The sequence below is a fragment of the Ursus americanus genome, chromosome 25 (genome assembly GCF_024610735.1).
Source record: "Ursus americanus isolate L20-20 chromosome 25, mUrsAme1.1.p, whole genome shotgun sequence".
In the NCBI taxonomy this organism is placed as follows: domain Eukaryota; kingdom Metazoa; phylum Chordata; class Mammalia; order Carnivora; family Ursidae; genus Ursus; species Ursus americanus.
In genome coordinates, this window is record NC_142151.1 from 11170278 (window position 1) to 11189052 (window position 18775).

Consider the following 18775-nt stretch of genomic DNA (forward strand, 5'->3'; position numbering starts at 1 on the left):
ATTCCATTAAAATTATTCCATCTCTCCAACCAGATTCAAGCTCTTTAAAAGAAAAGATAGATCCCCTTCTATTAATAAAAACTAATTCTTTCCTATCACCCTGGCATACCATATAAATTATAATATTCTGTAATATTCTGCAAACAGTAAACAGTTAACACTTGAGAATCTTAACTATTAAAACATCACCAGAATAAGTTGGGTCTTAAAAATACCAAGAAATTTAAGGAAAATAGGTCTTAGATCTTTATTTTAAGAAGGTGGAGCTAAAGTCCAAAAAAAGTAAGTGATTTACTGAACATTTCCTTTCTATCTGATGCCAGATAAGAACACAGCTCACTATTCTTCTCCAACTAAAAACTCTGTACTCATTAAACAATAATTCCTGTGATGCTTAGTTTCATGTGTCAACTTGTCTGGGCCATGGGGTGCCAAGATATTTGGTCAAATATTTTTCTGAGTTTCTCTGAGAATATTTTTGGATGAGATTAACATTTTAATCAGTAGCATAACGATTTCCCTCCATAATGAGAGTGGGCCTCAGTTAATCAGTTGAAGGCCTGAATAGAACAAAGACACTAATCTTCCTCCAAATAAGAAAATATTCTCCAGCAGACAGCCTGTGGGCTGGAACTTCATCATTCGTTCTCTTGGGACTGGAGCTGGCTGGTCCACATTGTAGATTTGGACTTGCCAGTCTCTATAATTGCATGAGTCAGTTCCTTATAATAAATCCTTCTCTATAAATATGTACATCCTATTGGTTCTGTTTTTCTGGAGGACCCTGACCAATACAGCTCTCCATTCTTTCTTTCTCCCAGTTCCTGGAAACCACAATTCTATTTTCTGTTTCTATGAATTTGACTACTCTAGGTACCTCATATAAGTGGAAACATATAATGCTTGTCCTTTTGTATCTGGCTTATTTCACTTAACATAGTGTCTTCAAGGTTTATCCATGCTGTAGCATGTAACAGAATTCTCTTTATGTTTAAGGCTAAATAATATTCCATTGTATGTATACACCACATTTTGTTTACCCATTCATTGATTGATGAACATTTGTATTTCTTCTGTTTTTAAAGATCCATGGGATAATTTCTACAATCCTGATGTAGCAGATAGATGGACAAGTTTCACACACTGAGTGGTTCTCATTATCCCCACCTCCTGATGTTCATGACCTGGGTAATCTTCTCCCATTGAGTGTGGGTGATGTTTGTGGCTTGGAATGTGGCAAAGGTGATGGAACATATATGATCATGTATATGTGATTACATAAGGTATAGTGTTTATCTTGCTAAAGGTTTTCTCCCTCCATCCTCCCTCTCTGGTCAGATTTCAAGAAGCATGCTTACACAAATCCTATAGCCACAAAGAAATGAATTCCTACCTGACATATCTTGGAAGTATATCCTTTCCCAGTTGAGCCTTCTGATGAAAACACAACCCAATAGACATCTTGACTGCAGCCTCTGAGACCCTAAACAGATGATCCAACTAAACTGTTTTTATACTTCAGATCCATAGACACTGTGAGATTTAAAAAAAAAATGTGTGTTGTTTTACGTTGTTACTCATATAATTTGTGATAATGTGTTAGATGGTGTAAAAAACTAATAATCCTGTGATAAACTTAATCCTTCTGTTTTGTCAAATTTCCTTGAATCTAATCCTGACTGTCAATACTTCTGAGGTTCACACAATACTTAACACTCCAATCTTGATTCATAAGATAGAGGGACTTCCTAGCGGAGAAGTTGCAAGATGGAACTGATCTCTTCTGCTTTATTATCTATTTTTGAAGCCATGCATATGACCTAACTCATTGCTCAACACTTTGTAACTCATGCTTGATGACTCACAGTAAGGGTAGTCCTGGCCTCTCTTTCACTGAGGCACAAAAAGGAAGGGAATTCATGGTTGGCCATCTGATGTAGAAAAGGTCAAAAGGAGAAAAATCAAAGGGGCCAAAAAGTAATTTTTTAGCTTCACTTGTTACAGCTTTTGTAGAACAATTTCCTGAGGCATAGGTGAAAAGGCCTATGTACATGCACCCTCCATTGGTTCCACTCCAAGTCCTTAACAGCCTGGGTATAAGCTAATGATTCACGAACTTAATGGAAGTACAACAAGATTGTGTAGGATTGAAATGAGGTAATTCCCCTCTACTTCAGCTACCTGCGCTTCCAGTGTGTACCCTCTTCGATCTTCCCACAGGGATCTTTCCTCTGACATCGTTCCTGACATGGAGGCTTTGACAGGGACTGAACTCGACTTTAAAATTGTCACAAGGAATAATCACTTTCATTAAGATAAATAAGAAGTTCTACTTCTTCAAGGAATAATCCAGTGAGGGGGAAAAAAAAGCCAGTAGTAATTCTAAGAAAGAAAAGTAACAAGGAGGTCATTAACGGAATCCCATTTTGTTCAAACCTGTTAGAAAGCTGGAGGGCAAAAAGATGATGGCAATCACATGCAGGAAAGTGCAATGGGGTAAAAATCATGTTCATTGGCAAACCTGTTCATGCAGGTTTGGCTGGTATGTTTGGGAGGAGAGATGGGCAGAACAGCAAGGGGAAATATTCAAGAACTGGAATACCAGGAAAGGTAAAACAAGGTCATGGTAATAATACACCAAGAGGACATAAGTTATTCAGCATATTGAAGGTGAAGGTCATTGGCAAAACTGAATGAAAATCAAGATAATCCTAGTTAATGCTTATAAAATACTTGTCACATCAGTACAATTACATGCATTTCACACATATTAACTTACTTAATCTCTATAAGTCTATGAAGTAACATTATTATTATTATTCTATTTTGAGAGAATGAAACTGACCCAACAGAGATATAATAACTTGCCAAGACTGCGCAGCTAATAAGTGACAAAGCAAAAAAATAAATAAATAAAAATAAGTGACAAACCAAGTATTTAATCATGGATAAGCTAGCTGGGTTTTTAGCCACGGTGTTCTACTGTCTCTATGACAAGAGAAAGAGCAGGGAAAGATTAGTGATGCTACCATGTACAGGCCACTCTAAATAGAAATATTCTAATCAAAATGCCTTCGTATCTCTGACAGTATTTTTTCTATGAAACAACACCTAGGGCAGGTCAAGTGAACATTCCCCTCCTGTTTTATAAATGGGACAATGAAGGCTTGGAGAAACCACGAAGAATTTAGTGGAGGGCCAGGATTTTTCTGCTCTGCTTGTCCCAAGAAATACCTCTCACCTTGTCAAGTTTTCTGCTGAAATTTGAAAAATACTCTTCATCCTATCTCTGTCTTTTTTACATTTAAAAAAAAATGTAGTGCTCATTTAGTTTTGGAACTTAATGATGTCCAATCACCATTATCCTACCAGGTTTTTCTGTCACTATTTCATTCTCTTAGCTAAGAGGAAAAAAAGATTATATTCTCCATGCTGATATCACATTTTAATGCTGTGTGAGGATTCTTTTAATCAATCCCACCCAACAATCACTCAGTAAAATTAGACTTTCAGAATTAGCTATGATCTGAAAGGTGGTTTTAGTCAATTCTTATGAGACAGATAAATCTGCATCAACTGATGTCTAATTTTCCTATGAAATGCTTTGTATGTAAAAAAAAATTGGAAATACTTTTCATTAAGTAAGAAATCACTGACTTAAGTATAAATCATTTATACAGCATTCACTCATTCCTATAGAGATGTTTCTTTACAAATATTCTCTTTCCATGTGTACTTATTTTTACTCTGACCTTAGATTTTATTTAAGACAGAGAAAAGCTAGAGACCTATAGGTCTAGGAACCTAGTTTATTTTTTATTTTTTGGAACCCAGTTTAAAAAAATATGTCTGTCTGTCTCTCTGTCTGACTTATGTGTTTCAAAGAAAACTGAAGTCAGGGTAGAGGGGACCTGGTTTCCTCAAAGATAGGAGCGCTTTCTGGTCCATTTGTCAACCTCTCAGTCCTACTGCAATGGTTATGAATAAATGACCCAGAACCAGGAGAGTTGATTATCAACATAGCGAAGGGGAGGGTTTCAAAGAGTAAGAGAGGAGGGTTAATCACATGGAGAGGGAAGTGAATGGAGACTGGCAGTAATTCAACAGTCCCCCTGAAGTGCTGCAGTGAAAGACCAAGAGTATTACTCCTTTTCTGATGGAGACGGGAGAGCCTTTGACCCACCTCAAGTCTCTCACCACTGCCTAGAAAAATACCTGATTCTGAGGACTGAATGCGTCCTCCCTGAATGTTTTCTTTGGGGGGGCAGTGGGAGAAAGTTAAAGACATATAGAAAGATTGCTAGTAGAAGGGAAAGTAAGAAGGCAGAGGGAAGCAAAAGTGGAGACCATAACAACAGAATAGACATAGAGAAAGAAGCCAGGATGAAAGGGGAAAGACAGGCCACAGGAAATAAAAGCCCGAAGGAGTGAGAGGAGAGAGAGAGTGAAAGATGTATTGCTGAGAAAAGTTTGTCTCCTTAAGTCCTCCAGGTCAAGAAGTCAGACCAACACAGAGCATGGAAAGGAGGCAACGGACACGGACACTCCGTAGCTGATTCTGGAGAAGCAGTTCAGCCCCATGGGGGTGCGAGCCCAGGCCGTGACTGCCTCTGCCCTGATGCATTGCATCCAGGTGAGCTGAGAAAATGCAGAGGTAAAACGTTTGTTTATTTGTTTGTTTCTCAGATAAAGCAACTGTCAGAAGAACCTTGGGGGAAACGAATGAGGGGAAAGACATGTATTGCACCAAAGAGGTAGCGGGGAAAAGAATAACTAGAATGTGTCCTTAGTGTTTCAGGGTTACATGGCCCATGTGTGGCTGATGGCATCCCTGAAATGGGGGGACAGAAATTAGGATAACCATACATCCATGCAGATAGCTATGGTAATTTAAAAGGGCCACTTATCCGTATCTCTCTCTTTTAGCATCTTATCACTCATCCCTCAAAATCCCAAATAAATTATCAAAATGAATTACATAATTCCCCTAAACAGAGTTTCCACAACAGCCCTGATACAATTCCAGCAGCTTAGGTGCCTCCAGATCAGAAATAAGTTAAAAGATGGAAAACTGTTGAAAAATACTTCCGACCTTTTATTCCTCCCCACCAAAAATCAGAAGCCCCCAAGTAAACTGTTAGCTGAGAAAAGGGTCACTGGATTGAGGATTCTGGACAACTGTCAAGGGGAAGTTTCCACAGCTATGAACACTACTTAAGAGGAAAAGCAAGGGTGCCTGGTGTCTCAGTCAGTCAAGCGCCCAACTCTTGATCTCAGCTCAGGTCTTGATCTCAGGGTTGTGAGTTCAAGCCCCTTGTTGGGCTCCATGCTGGGTGTGGAGCTTACTTTGAATAAAAAAAAAAAAGAAGACAAGCAAATGAAGGGACTGGCTAGTATCAGATTCCCGTCCGTCTCCTAGCAGAAAATGGACTGCCTGTTTTGCTTTCTATATACCAGTTAAATTATTGTCTGTAAATCCATTTCTTCTTATATTTTCCTTTTGCTTCCTGGTTTTTTCCTTGCCCTTCACTTTCCTTTTCTTTCTTTTTTTTTTTTTTTTCTTTTTTGGCAATAGTCACAAAAAAAGTATTTTGTCTGTTCAGTACTTTAAGTTTCTCTTACCTTTAGTCAGAAAAGAGAAAGAAAGAACCAGAACTGGGTTGAGGAAGTACATACTTTGGCATCCTTAGTGGCCAACCATTTTAAATTAAAAAAAAAAAAAAGAAGAAGAAGAAGAAGGAATTTCTCAAATGTTGTCTGGAGAGGACAGCTCTTTAGTCCTTTTACAAATCCTTTTCACCTGATATGTCATGAGCTTGTGTGTCCCCTCTCCCATTAAACTCTCAATAAGTACAAATATCTGTCCCTTGTGGGGGACCTCCGTGGTTTTTGTTGTTGTTTTCCTGAGAATATTAAGTCATTCAATTTACTGGAAGAGAGATGCAGTTTCTAAACAGAAGTTCTCTGTGTGAAGGAAAAAGTCAACTGAAATACAAGGTAAAAGAAGGAGTAGAAGCTTTCTTTTTTTTTTTTTTTAAAGATTTTATTTATTTATTCGACAGCGATAGAGACAGCCAGCGAGAGAGGGAACACAAGCAGGGGGAGTGGGAGAGGAAGAAGCAGGCTCACAGCGGAGGAGCCTGATGTGGGGCTCGATCCCATAACGCCGGGATCACGCCCTGAGCCGAAGGCAGACGCTTAACCGCTGTGCCACCCAGGCGCCCCAGGAGTAGAAGCTTTCATTGTCAGTAGCAGAAGGGACTTGATAGCAATATCAAGGAGTTGTTAGAGCAGATTTAGCCCTCGTTCTGCTAATTCATTCAACCACACGTATATGATAGAGTTTGATTTGAATTCTGGCTATGTCAATAGGAGCATGCAGTTGGTAATGTCAACTTAAACCCCTTTGCCTCCGTCACATAACCTTTCAAAATAAGGCTAAATATACCCACCTACACGATTATTATGATGAAATGGTATGACATATTGAAAATTCTTAGCAGCCTGACTGGCATATAGTAGCTATTAAATAAAAAAAAAATTGTTCGCCTCCTTCTCCTTTTTTTGTATGGTGTGTTATAGATAAGCTAAGGAAGTAAAAAAGAGGAGTGGGGTAGAATCCAATCTGTAGCTGGGCAAGAATTAGGAAGACAGCAACAATATCCTGAGGGACAGATCAGGACATTTCTACGACAAACTGATTTAAATGTTGCCTCTGCCTCTCACTCACAGAAGTTGTAATGCTTACCCACCACCAATAAAACAAAATAAAACAAACAAAAAACCTCCCGCAAATTAGATATTTGCTCTTCTGGTTTCTCCCACTTCACATATAATAATCAACAGGCATGGGAACAATGAAAACAAACAGTCCTAAACTCGGCTGACCCTATGACCTTGTCCTCATATTTTCCCGGCTCTCACCAAGGAAACTCACAGAGCTGAGTCGTGAGGAACTGTTGGTAGGCTGCTCAGCAGAGCAGATGAGACATTGCCCTGTCTGAGACTATTTCCCTTCCTACAGCTTCCCCCGGCAAGATGTGAGGAGAACTGCGTGAATCCTGAACAGTAAGTATCTGAGACCAAACTGGGAAGAAGGAGAAACAGACAAAAACATTACTACGCAACACAGGGTCAAGAGGTCATTAAAAATCTGTGACTTCCCTTTATCTTTACTTAAATGGGCATCAACCCACTAATCTCACAGACGGGTCATGCAAAAATAAAGACATGCTCTCGTGTCATCCTAAGTACTTAAAATAACATCACTGAAAGCATTTTTTCCAAAGCCTATCTTCCCATTAAAACAACGGAATTAATCTCAATTTATACAGTCACAGAAATTTGCAAAAGGCTTTCTTTTCCACGCTTCTCAGTGACTCATCAGGACAGACTGGATTTAAAATCTCATCCCGGGCACATATGTTTGGGTAATTCCAAAGTAGCATCACCATCTGAAACATGAAGAACATTTTCTGTATTTTAGGGCATGTCAGTATCTACTGCAGGCTTCATTCAGCTATCGCTTTGAGGTCGTTATCCCCTAATCGAAACCTATCACACTTAGGTCTTACGCAGACACAGAGGACATACAAGGGGAAGAGATTCGTTCCACTTGGAGGTAAATTATTAAGAAAGCAGGGCCAACTGGAACACAACACTTGCTCAGCCTGAAGGAAAACACATATTTAGCCGTGGGAAGGGTTTCTCAATAGCCCCAAGACTGTTAAACCCAGGGGAAACGGTGGTGGCCTTGGGTGCTTGTCACACTGTCTGAGGTTTTAGATGCCTCCACTGAAGAAGAATCACTTTGACAGAATCAGAATCATAATACTGTAGAACTAGAAGAGGTTTTAAATAAATGGAGAATGTGAGAAACCGAGAGGAGACCTTGTCTATTGAAAAAGCTAACTGTATTCTACAACCGTGCAATCAAAAAGAGAATGTGGGAGAGAATTTCAATAGGTTTCAATAGCTCAATATATCAGAAAGTATTATTAAATCTGTTCCTCTTCAAACACAAATATTTCTTTCCTCTCCCCTTCCCACTCCTGAGCTTACCCCATACTCCTTCTTCCATGCAACCCATATTGTTGTCACCTCTATAGAGAAAATTCAGTTAATTTAACTTTCAACACGGTGAAGTTGGTTTCTACATTTTTCCTCCTTCCTATTTGGCTTCAGTGGGTGTGCTTATCAGTTTTCCTATTGGACTTGAAAGTTTAGGGTTTTTTTTTCCACGGTTTAGGGGAATTTTTATGGTTTAATGGTGACCTTTTTTGCAACAATTTGCAAAACATAAATTACAAACTTCATTGTATTGCTTTCATGCCTATAACAGAAATTTTCTTTATGTTTAAATTTTATTGATCTCAAATACATATACGAACCTTAACTTTCTTTTTTTTTTGTTTTCTTTCTTTTTTTTTTATTTTAATGATTTTTTATTATATTATATTAGTCACCATACAGTACATCCCTGGTTTCCGATGTAAGGCTCGATGATTCATTAGTTGTGTATAACACCCAGTGCACCATGCAATACGTGCCCTCCTTACTACCCATCACCGGTCTATCCCATTCCCCCACCCCCCCCCCTCTGAGGTCCTCAGTTTGTTTCTCATAGTCCATAGTCTCTCATGTTTCATTCCCCCTTCTGATTACCCCCCCTTTCTTTATCCCTTTCTTCCCCTACCGATCATCCTAGTTCTTATGTTCCATAGATGAGAGAAATCATATGATAGTTGTCTTTCTCTGCTTGACTTATTTCACTTAGCATTATCTCCTCCAGTGCCGTCCATGTTGCAGCAAATGTTGAGAATTCGTTCTTTCTGATAGCTGAGTAATATTCCATTGTATATATGGACCACATCTTCTTAATCCAGTCATCTGTTGAAGGGCATCTCGGCTCCTTCCACGATTTAGCTATTGTGGACATTGCTGCTATGAACATTGGGGTGCATATGGCCCTTCTCTTCACTACGTCTGTATCTTTGGGGTAAACACCCAGTAGTGCAATGGCTGGATCATAGGGTAGCTCAATTTTTAACTTTTTAAGGGACCTCCACACTGTTTTCCAGAGTGGCTGTACCAACTTGCATTCCCACCAACAATGTAGGAGGGATCCCCTTTCTCCACATCCTCTCCAACAATTGTTGTTTCTTGCCTTGTCTATTTTTGCCATTCTAACTGGCGTAAGGTGGTATCTCAGTGTGGTTTTGATTTGAATTTCCTTGATGGCTAATGATTTTGAACATTTTTTCATGTGTCTGTTAGCCATTTGTATGTCTTCATTGGAAAAGTGTCTGTTCATATCTTCTGCCCATTTTTTGATTTGTTTATTTGTTTCTCGTGTATTGAGTTTGAGAAGTTCTTTGTAGATCTTGGGTACCAGTCCTTTATCTGTAGTGTCATTTGCAAATATCTTCTCCCATTCCATGGGCTGCCTCTTAGTTTTTCTGACTGTTTCCTTGGCTGTGCAGAAACTTTTAATCTTGATGAAGTCCCATAAATTCATTTTATCTTTTGTTTCTCTTGCCTTTGGGGATGTGTCATGAAAAAGCTTGCTTTGTCCGATGTCGTAGAGAACCTTAACTTTCATACCCATTTTCAAACTTCGTAAACTTACATTCCAAATTCTTTCTTGGTCATTGTCATCATAAATGTTTACGGTGATCATGGTTATATTTTCTACTAACACCGTTTTCATAATCACTAGTCTGTCTTATAATGATTTACAAAATTATTTACACAATGCCATCTGTAGTATTAAACACTTTAAGGCATCCCATTTTGCAATAGATTCTGCAGGTTATATTGAAGTTAGTATAACTCATTGTATGTTAACCGGAATTAAAATGCAAACTTAAAAAATATATATAAGTTGTGATGCTTTTATCATAACAAAGTAGCAAATTATATTGTAACTCATATTCCTGATTCTGGAACTACAAAAGGCACTGACTATGTTTTTATTGCAAAAAAAACCTTTATTCTTTCTCCATAGCTGCCTGACCACAGATTGGGTACATCTCTGGTATATATGGTAAGTTTCAGCTATCATACCCAAAAAGACATTTCAAAGGAACTTTATTTTTCTCAGGGGCATTCATTTTTATTTTTTTAGTTTTTAAATATATTGACATCAGGAAAAAAAAATGTGTGAGACAGCCACCTACTTACCCAGCATCTCCTGGAGTAAAGTTTCTTTACCTCATCATTAACTATGTGACAATATGCCAGGATTTCCTATTTCAGTACCATCTCCTCGGGCAACATTAAAAGGTTATTGTGTATTTTCTCAGGGTCAGCTCTAGAAATTTCTACAGAGAGGAGAATATAAAATAGAAAGCAGACCCTCCAAACCGAATTAGATCTCTTATTGCTTTAATGAACTGATTTAGGCTTGCTGACAAAGTAAGTATGTATGTGAAGTGAAAGTGTTGAAATTAAAATCTTAGGATTATTGTATAAAATAGTCAAACAAAGTCAAAACGCAGACACTGAAGACCAATTATGGCCAGGGTTGGGAAACACACCAGATCACAGAGCTCTCACTGGGGGTGGTCTTCTTACAGGTTGCTGGTGGTAATTGGCGCACTGCTTCTCCTGTGCGGCCTGACTTCTGCATGCTTCCGCTGCTGTCTGAGTCGCCAGCAAAATGGGGAAGATGAGGGCCGGCCTCCCTATGAAGTGACAGTCATCGCTTTCGATCATGACAGCACTCTCCAGAGCACTATCACTTGTGAGTACTCTGGCATTATAACCTGAGAGGAGGTTTAAAATGATAATCAGGGGGTGCCTGGGTGGCTCAGTCGGTTAAGTCTTTGCCTTCCACTCAGGTCATGACCCTGGAGTCCTGGGATGAAGCCCCTGGTCAGGAGCCCGGCTCAGCCAGGAGCCGGCTTCTCCCTCTCCCACTCCCCCTACTTGTGCTCTTGCTCGCGGTCCTCTCTGTCAAATATATAAATAAAATCTTTTTAAAAAGTGGGGGGATGGTCAGGGGGCACTTGGGTGGCTCAGTTGGTTAAGTGTCAGACTCTTGATCTTAGCTCAGGTCTTGAGCTCAGGGTTGTGAGGTCAAGCCCCTCATTGGGCTCCATGCTGGGTGAGGAGCTTACTTAAAAAAAAAAAAAAAAGACAAATAAAAGAATGATCAGGATGATGAAACAATATAGAAACATGGATTGGGGGGCGCCTGGGTAGCGCAGTCATTAAGCATCTGCCTTCTGCTCAGGGGGTGATCCCGGCGTTCTGGGATCGAGTCCCACATCGGGCTCCTCCGCTGGGAGCCTGCTTCTTCCTCTTCCACTCCCGTGCTGTGTTCCTTCTCTCGCTGGCTGTCTCTGTCTCTGTCAAATAAATAAATAAAATCTTTAAAAAAAAAAAAAAAGAAGAAGAAACATGGATTGGGGGCGTCTGGGTGGCGCAGTTGTTAAGCGTCTGCCTTGGGCTCAGGGCGTGATCCTGGCGTTATGGGATCAAGTCCCATATCAGGCTCCTCTGCTAGGAGCCTGCTTCTTCCTCTCCCACTCCCCCTGCTTGTGTTCCCTCTCTCACTGGCTGTCTCTGTCAAATAAATAAATCAAATCTTTAAAAAAATAAAAAAGAAAGAAACATGGATTGAAAAGTACTAGAGATTCTAGAACTCAAGGTTGTTTTAATTTCCAGGTGCCTGATGGTGAGGTGACCTAGACTCTCACTGATGCTGTGTTCTCAAATATGGTCTAATGATAGAGTGAAGAAAGAAGTAGAATGTTGGAGAAAATATTGGAAAAGTCTTATAGGAGGAACTACCCAGTTTATAAAGTTATTTAGATAAAACTATTTTAAGCTCTGAGTGTAACCCTTTTTCAAAAATGTCTTGGATTTTGTGAGAACCTGTATTTTCATTACATATATATTATTTTATATCTTTGAAGAAATTAGTCATGTGTACTTTCAATTCTTTTTTTCTGTAGTGTATCTGTTGATACACTTAAATGTTAGCCTAACATCACCTTGATGATTATAAAACACTTTCCTTTATGTCCTTCTGTTCTCTTCATATTATTTTCTTTCCTGAAATGGGAGAAGAAAGACCAGTCAGAACAGCGGGTGGCACAACATTGTGATATGTCTTTTGAAAAGAGAATACGTTGCTGTTCACCTTTCCTGCTTCATCTACTGTCCTTTGAGAAAAGATAAATGAGACAAAGATAAATATTTTGAGGAGTCCACGTTATCAGTGGGTTGACATAAAGGGCCCCAAGTCCGTAAAAGGGGAAGGACAGTGTTGTGAGATACAAATTGTGTGAGACACAATTTAGATTGGTTGAGGACCCCAGAGAAGACAGGATCTTCCACCAGAGAGAAGTTGGTTTCCAAACAAGCTTCACAGCATTTTCATAACGTATGTGGCCAAGAGTGACAATGGTTTGGACACTTGCTAAAAATGAAGGGAAATTAAGCGTGTTGTAAGTCCCTGATTTCTGAGGATGTCACATTTACTTTAGTTCTATTCCTTCTTTCCTCCCTAGCCCTGCAGTCAATATTTGGCCCTGCAGCTCGAAGAATCCTGGCTGTGGCTCACTCCCACAGTCCCCTTGGCCAATTGCCCTCCTCTTTGGACACTCTCCCAGGGTATGAAGAAGCTCTCCACATGAATCGCTTCACCGTTGCAAGGTGTGGACAGAAGGCACCTGATCTACCCCCAGTGCCAGAAGAGAAGCAGCTCCCTTCAAAGGACGAGTCTCCTGGAGCAGAACACTCTTCAAACTGACGGGAACTCTGGTTTTATAAATGGGGTGGGGGGTTCTCCAGAGTTGCTACAGACAGACAAATGTAACTTTTTTTTCTAACTTTTGGAAGATTTAGGAAGACAACTAAACATTTTTCAGTGGAAAGGATGGGTTCCAACTCTTGATTTCCAGTCACATCTATTTTCTAAGATGGAATTGCCCTAACGGGGAACTTGAATTCCTTGTCCGGTGGCCAAACTTTGCAATTAACCTCTAGCGATGCTAATTACTACAGAACCAAGAAAGCATCAAAAGTATCTTGAAATCCTTTAGCTGTTGAGTTCCTTTACCCATAGGATACTGCAAGTGGTTTTTCTTTCCACCAGCTATAACACAGTAATAGATAGTAACACACTTGAAGAGAAAGACAAGAGCATAGGCACAGCCACGGACATTAATGCATCGAAGTCATGAATTTTTCCTCCTGAGAGAACATTCACTTTTATGCTGAATGGCAATGATACTCTGGGACATCATGTCATACCTAAGTGGACATCCAGGATCCAGGGGTAGAATTGCAGATACGGGTTAAGAGAACACAGTATAGTATCAAAGTGCCAAATAGCAAAGTCTTTCCTTCACTTTGGTCCTACCCACTAGCAGTATGAGAAACTGCACAGAGTGCCGAAACAGTTTCTACTCATTTTTCAGTTCCTCTGCCTTGCAAACACACGTGCACACACACACACACGCATGCAGGCATACACATGCATATGCTGTCTTTTCTGAGTCTAAAAGAATAGCCTTGTTTGCTGCTTTTCTCTTTCCAGCTTTGACCACTTAAAGCCACGTGTCCATAGTGGCACACTCTAGTGGGGTGGCCTTCACTGCCACCTAGTGGAACCATGGTAGAAATGGCTCTCCGCACCCCTCTCCAGTTCCTGGAGCGACTAACTGAACTCAGCCTGGAGGGGATACTTCCGGGGGCCACCATCTTGCCCTGTAGTGCCAAGCTGTGCACCTGACATACTACTGGACATTTGAGGATGTAATGTATTGTTACTTGGCAATTGAGGAAGGGAAGTGTATTGGGGGAAAATGACTTCCCAGTGACCTTAGATAAATCATCGGAAATCTGTAAAGCAGTTTTCCCACTTGTAAAACAGGGGATAATAACACCTCCAAGGATTGTTGTGAGGATCAAATAAACGAAACATAAAAGACAAGATTTGTAAAGTATTATGCCCACGTATTTGATACTCTTACTATTGACGTCAAATTTTCACCTTTCTGCTATGATTCCACTGAGAATTATGTTCTCATTTGTCCTTTTGCCAGTCAGACTGTGATGTTATCACTAAGTCACACCAAAGTCACTTTATTTCATCAATAAAGATTTGTTGATTGAGGTTAACAACTAAAGATACGTGATTCCTTTTAAAATGGTCTGTATAGAGGTAAGGAATATTTGAGAAAACACGTTTATTCGGCAATTAGCTTCAGCACTTACGGAGACATATACCCAGGGAAAGGCTGATTAGTATAGCACCTCATTAAATACATTCTTGGAATGCTCCCTCAGCCCAAGGGGGAAAATGTTCTGAGTATAAGCTGCTGGTGATCTGAATTTATCCTGAGTCATTTATCAAATTGCCTCTGGAAATTGTTAAGATGCATGAATTGTTAATAGGCCCTGTAGTGGCCTTGTTTTGGTACTGCCAAATGAATCACTTCATTATCACATATTCCATAAAATTTTTTTTTAAAGATTTTATTTATTTATTCATTCAACAGAGATAGAGACAGCCAGCGAGAGAGGGAACACAAGCAGGGGGAGCGGGAGAGGAAGAAGCAGGCTCATATCGGAGGAGCCTGATGTGGGGCTCGATCCCACAACGCCGGGATCACGCCCTGAGCCAAAGGCAGACACTTAACCACTGTGCCACCCAGGCGCCCCTTCATAAAATATTCTAGGCTCGTTTGTCCTTCAAGATACCACAGTCTTGAAGATGTTAAAACATCATCCAGTAGAAAAAGATCTTGGAAGAAATCCTCCTGTAAGTATCTTGTTCTAAAGAGATCTCTGAGCTCCACTCCTCCCCTCTGCCTCTCCCTCTCCTCAGACACAGGGATACTTGCATTCCTGTAATCCTCCCATTTTCTCAGAGGATCAGCAATCATTTGGCTTCACCTCTTTCTCTACTCAATATAGGATCTCTGTTAATCAGTGCAATCACTTTCACCACTGTTCTCAACTTTTTAAACGCCTTTTTGCTTTCCTTACACCTATCTTTTAAACTTTAAACATTGGTTCAGTGAAGCTGATTTCTCCTCAAAGTCTATGCTCTGAGCAGTGCTGCAGAAAACTCAACTCTACTAAGAGAGGTCATGACAAGGTCATGGTCCCCAACACCACCTGAACCACCTGCCATTTTTTCCAGAGTTTCTTTTGTAATTCTACTACTCCTATTAGTTATTCAAATGTCAGTGGCTCCCAGGGCGCACGGGTGGCTCAGTTGGTTAAGCAACTGCCTCTCAATTTTTTTTTTAAAGATTTTATTTATTTATTCGACAGAGATAGAGACAGCCAGCGAGAGAGGGAACACAAGCAGGGGGAGTGGGAGAGGAAGAAGCAGGCTCATAGCAGAGGAGCCTGATGTGGGGCTCGATCCCATAACACGGGGATCACGCCCTGAGCCGAAGGCAGACACTTAACCGCTGTGCCACCCAGGCGCCCCGACCGCCTCTCAATTTTGGCTCAGGTCATGAGCTCAGGGTGGTAAGATTGAGACCCGCCCTGGGCTCTGTACAGAGTCTGCTTGTCCCTCTCCCTCCCTCCACTTGCACTCTCTCTCTCTCTCTCAAATAAATATATAAATAAAATCTTAAAAAAAAAAATTTTCAGTGGCTCCCTTCAAACCCCATACCCCCCTCACCTACTCATTAATTCTAGGCAGGGGACTTGTCCTCCTCATTCAGAAAGGAAATCAAGCCTTCAGGTAACTTCCTAGCCCAAAGTTATAAGCCCCTGCAGACCAGTGCCTGCTCTTTCCTCCTTCTTTCCAGTCTCATTGAAATAGATGTCCTTCCTCCTCCCCAATATAATACTTCTAATTAGGTTTTGCATTACATTGATTCAACAGTTTCTGTGTTCAAAAGGTACTGTTTAAAAAATTATCTGCCAAGAATAGTGTAGAGGCAGGTGAGGGTGAAAGAGTGGGCGAGACAGTCAGGGACGCTGATACATGGTCCTCACAGAGCTTAAGAAAAAGTCAAAAATAAAATGATTGCAATCATGAATAGTGCAGAGAACCCTTGGAAAAGGCAGAATGAGGGAAGAACATTTTTTTTTTAAGATTTTATTTATTTATTCGACAGAGATAGAGACAGCCAGCGAGAGAGGGAACACAAGCAGGGGGAGTGGAGAGGAAGAAGCAGGCTCATAGCGGAGGAGCCTGACGTGGAGCTCGATCCCATAACACCGGTCCCATAATGCCGGGATCACGCCCTGAGCTGAAGGCAGACGCTTAACCACTGTGCCACCCAGGCGCCCTGGGAAAACATTTTCAAAGATGAGGGAAAGTTTGATAAGTTTGAGGAACTGAACAAAAAGTAGCTGGTTTTAGTAAGGTAAAGAGAGAACTGCAGCAAATAAAGTTAGAGGGGAAAGGAGTCTTGAGGGCAAGAAGTCTACACTGTATTTTACACACATTGAGAAGCCATCGGAAAATTTTAAACAGTAAGTCACTTGATGCAATTTGAATTTTTTTTAAAGATTTTACTTATTTATTTGACAGAGAGAGAGCACACACAAGCAGCGGAAGAGGCAGGCAGAGAGAGAGGGAGAAGCAGGCTCCCCACTGAGCAGGAAACTCAACATGGGGCTCAATCCCAGGGCCTTGGGATCATGACCTAAGCCGAAGGGAGACACTTAGCTGACTAAGCCACCCAGGCGCCCCCCATGAAATTTGAATTTTGAGACAATGATTCTTGATGCTATAGAATGGACTGGAATAGGAGAAGAATGAAAGCATGAAGACTAGATGGGAGATACTGAGGAAGAGTAGACAAGAGGTGATTGTGGCTAGGAATTGAGATTGTGGATAGTCCATGAGTGTGGACTAGCATGGTGATGTTAGAAGTGGAAATAGAGATAAATGTAGGAATTTGAAAGATATGTTAGGGATAGGATCATCCACATTTGCTGATGGATTGAGTAGAGAAATGTAGTAAGGGAAAGGAATGAAAAATGACACCTTGATCATTGACCTGAGCCAATGCATGGAGGGTGTAGCTGTTGATTAGGGTTAGGGAAGGTGTACTGTTGATTAGGGAAGATTGTGCAAGACCAGATTTAGGGGAAAATTCAAGGTAGTGATTTCTAAAATGGGGAAAAAGCATTTCATGACAAAATATATTCCAAGTTATTCTAAGGTCATGCGTACTTCACTAAAGCAGCAAAAGTTCAGATGTGCCGTTGGGAAAAATCAAAGTTTTCCTTGAGATTAAATGAGGAAAGTCTCAATTTGTAAAAAAGAAATTCCATATTAGGCCTTCATAATTTGCAATATTTATAAAATAATCCCCTGGAAATGGCAGAGATTACTGGATATGCCAATCTAGGACAGTGGGGTCTGGGAAGGAAGATACAAGTTTAGAAGCCATCAAGTTAAAATGTCCGTTTATATTGTGGAAATAATTCCAAATGGAATTAGGAAGCCCTGAAAAGGGAGCTCTCAAGCGTATACCCCTCGTTGTAGCCTACATAACAGGCAGGAATAAGGAAGATAAGAATTATTTTAACAAGGGAGGACATTACATCTCCTGATTTTTAGAAAAGGAAGGAAGATCCCTCCCCACACCAGGACCAACACATTACCCACTGCTTGCAGGCAAGACACCACTAACAACCTCAAACTCTTATCTCCCTATAAACTTGTTCCAACAACCATTCACAGTTTCCTCCTAAAACCTAATAAAGCTGACCTTCCCTCTGTCTCTTTGGACCTACCGATGGTTCACCATAGCTTCCTGTTCTGAATTATAATTCCTCCTCTATTCCCAAATAAACTCATTTTTTTTACTTCAATAAAATTCTCTTTGCTATGTTTAAACTTAAGAATATACAGTTGATCCTTGAACACCAGTTGGAATTGTGCAGATCCACTTATTCATGGATTTTTTTGATACAGTGCAATACCATAAATGTATTTTTGTTTTCTTATGATTTTTAATAACATTTTTTTCTCTAGCTCACTTTATTGTAAGAATACAGCATATTATATATATGTTATATATATATATTATATATATAACATAGAAAATACATGTTAATCAACTGTTTATATTATTGATAAGGCTTCCAGTCAATAGTAAGCTATTAGTAATTAAGTTTTGAGGGAGTCAAAAGTTATATATGGATTTTTGACTGCATGGGGGGTCACACCCCTAACCCTTCCCCCTTCATTGTTCAAGGGTCAACTGTTTATGGGTATAAATGAAATAATTATTTCCCCATCCTCCTTCTTTTTCCTTTTTCTTATTCTTCAATTGTTTACTTTCTATGGGCTCCCTTCCTTTGTTATATAGTAGTTTAGTGTAAATTACATATGGCAAAATGCGGGAGCATGGAGTTAAAGAAAAATGTCATATTGTTAAAGCTTAAATTAAATAATTCAGATACTGAACTTGAAGACAATGAGGACTACTTAATGTTTTATTAGCGGGAGAGTTTTATAATGTGATCAATATTTAGAAAGATACTCCAGTGAAAGTTTGAGGTCTTGGGTGAAGTGTAAGGAAGTCAGATCTTCATTTCAGCTAGGAGCGTATTGTAAAAATCCTAGTTAAAGATGGTGAGAGTCTGAAAAGGAACATTGGGGGTGGTGATTTATTTCTTTTTGTCAGCAGAATTCTAGGTTCTTTAGGTCTTTCTCTAGATCTTTCCTCTGATTTTTTTTCAAGATTTTATTCATTTATTTATTTAAGAGAGAGAGAGAGTGAGAGCGGGGTGAGGAGCAGAGGGAGAGGGACAACAAGACTCTGCACTGAGCACA

At 40.0% G+C, this 18775-nt stretch overlaps 1 protein-coding gene across 2 annotated transcripts; it reads left to right on the plus strand.

Moving 5' to 3' along the window:
- The first annotated feature begins 4052 nt into the window (after positions 1–4052).
- TMEM52B (transmembrane protein 52B) lies at positions 4053–14141 on the plus strand. 2 transcript variants are annotated; one of them, XM_045781248.2, is made up of 6 exons: positions 4053–4139; positions 4484–4633; positions 7025–7068; positions 10007–10045; positions 10578–10744; positions 12519–14141. In XM_045781248.2, the coding sequence occupies exons 2-6, from the start codon at positions 4580–4582 to the stop codon at positions 12758–12760; spliced, it is 546 nt and encodes a 181-aa protein (XP_045637204.1). In that variant the 5' UTR covers positions 4053–4139; positions 4484–4579; the 3' UTR covers positions 12761–14141. The 2 variants fall into 2 exon arrangements, with proteins under 2 accessions (XP_045637204.1, XP_045637203.1); XM_045781247.2 differs by having other exon boundaries at positions 4053–4633.
- The last annotated feature ends 4634 nt before the right edge of the window (positions 14142–18775 follow it).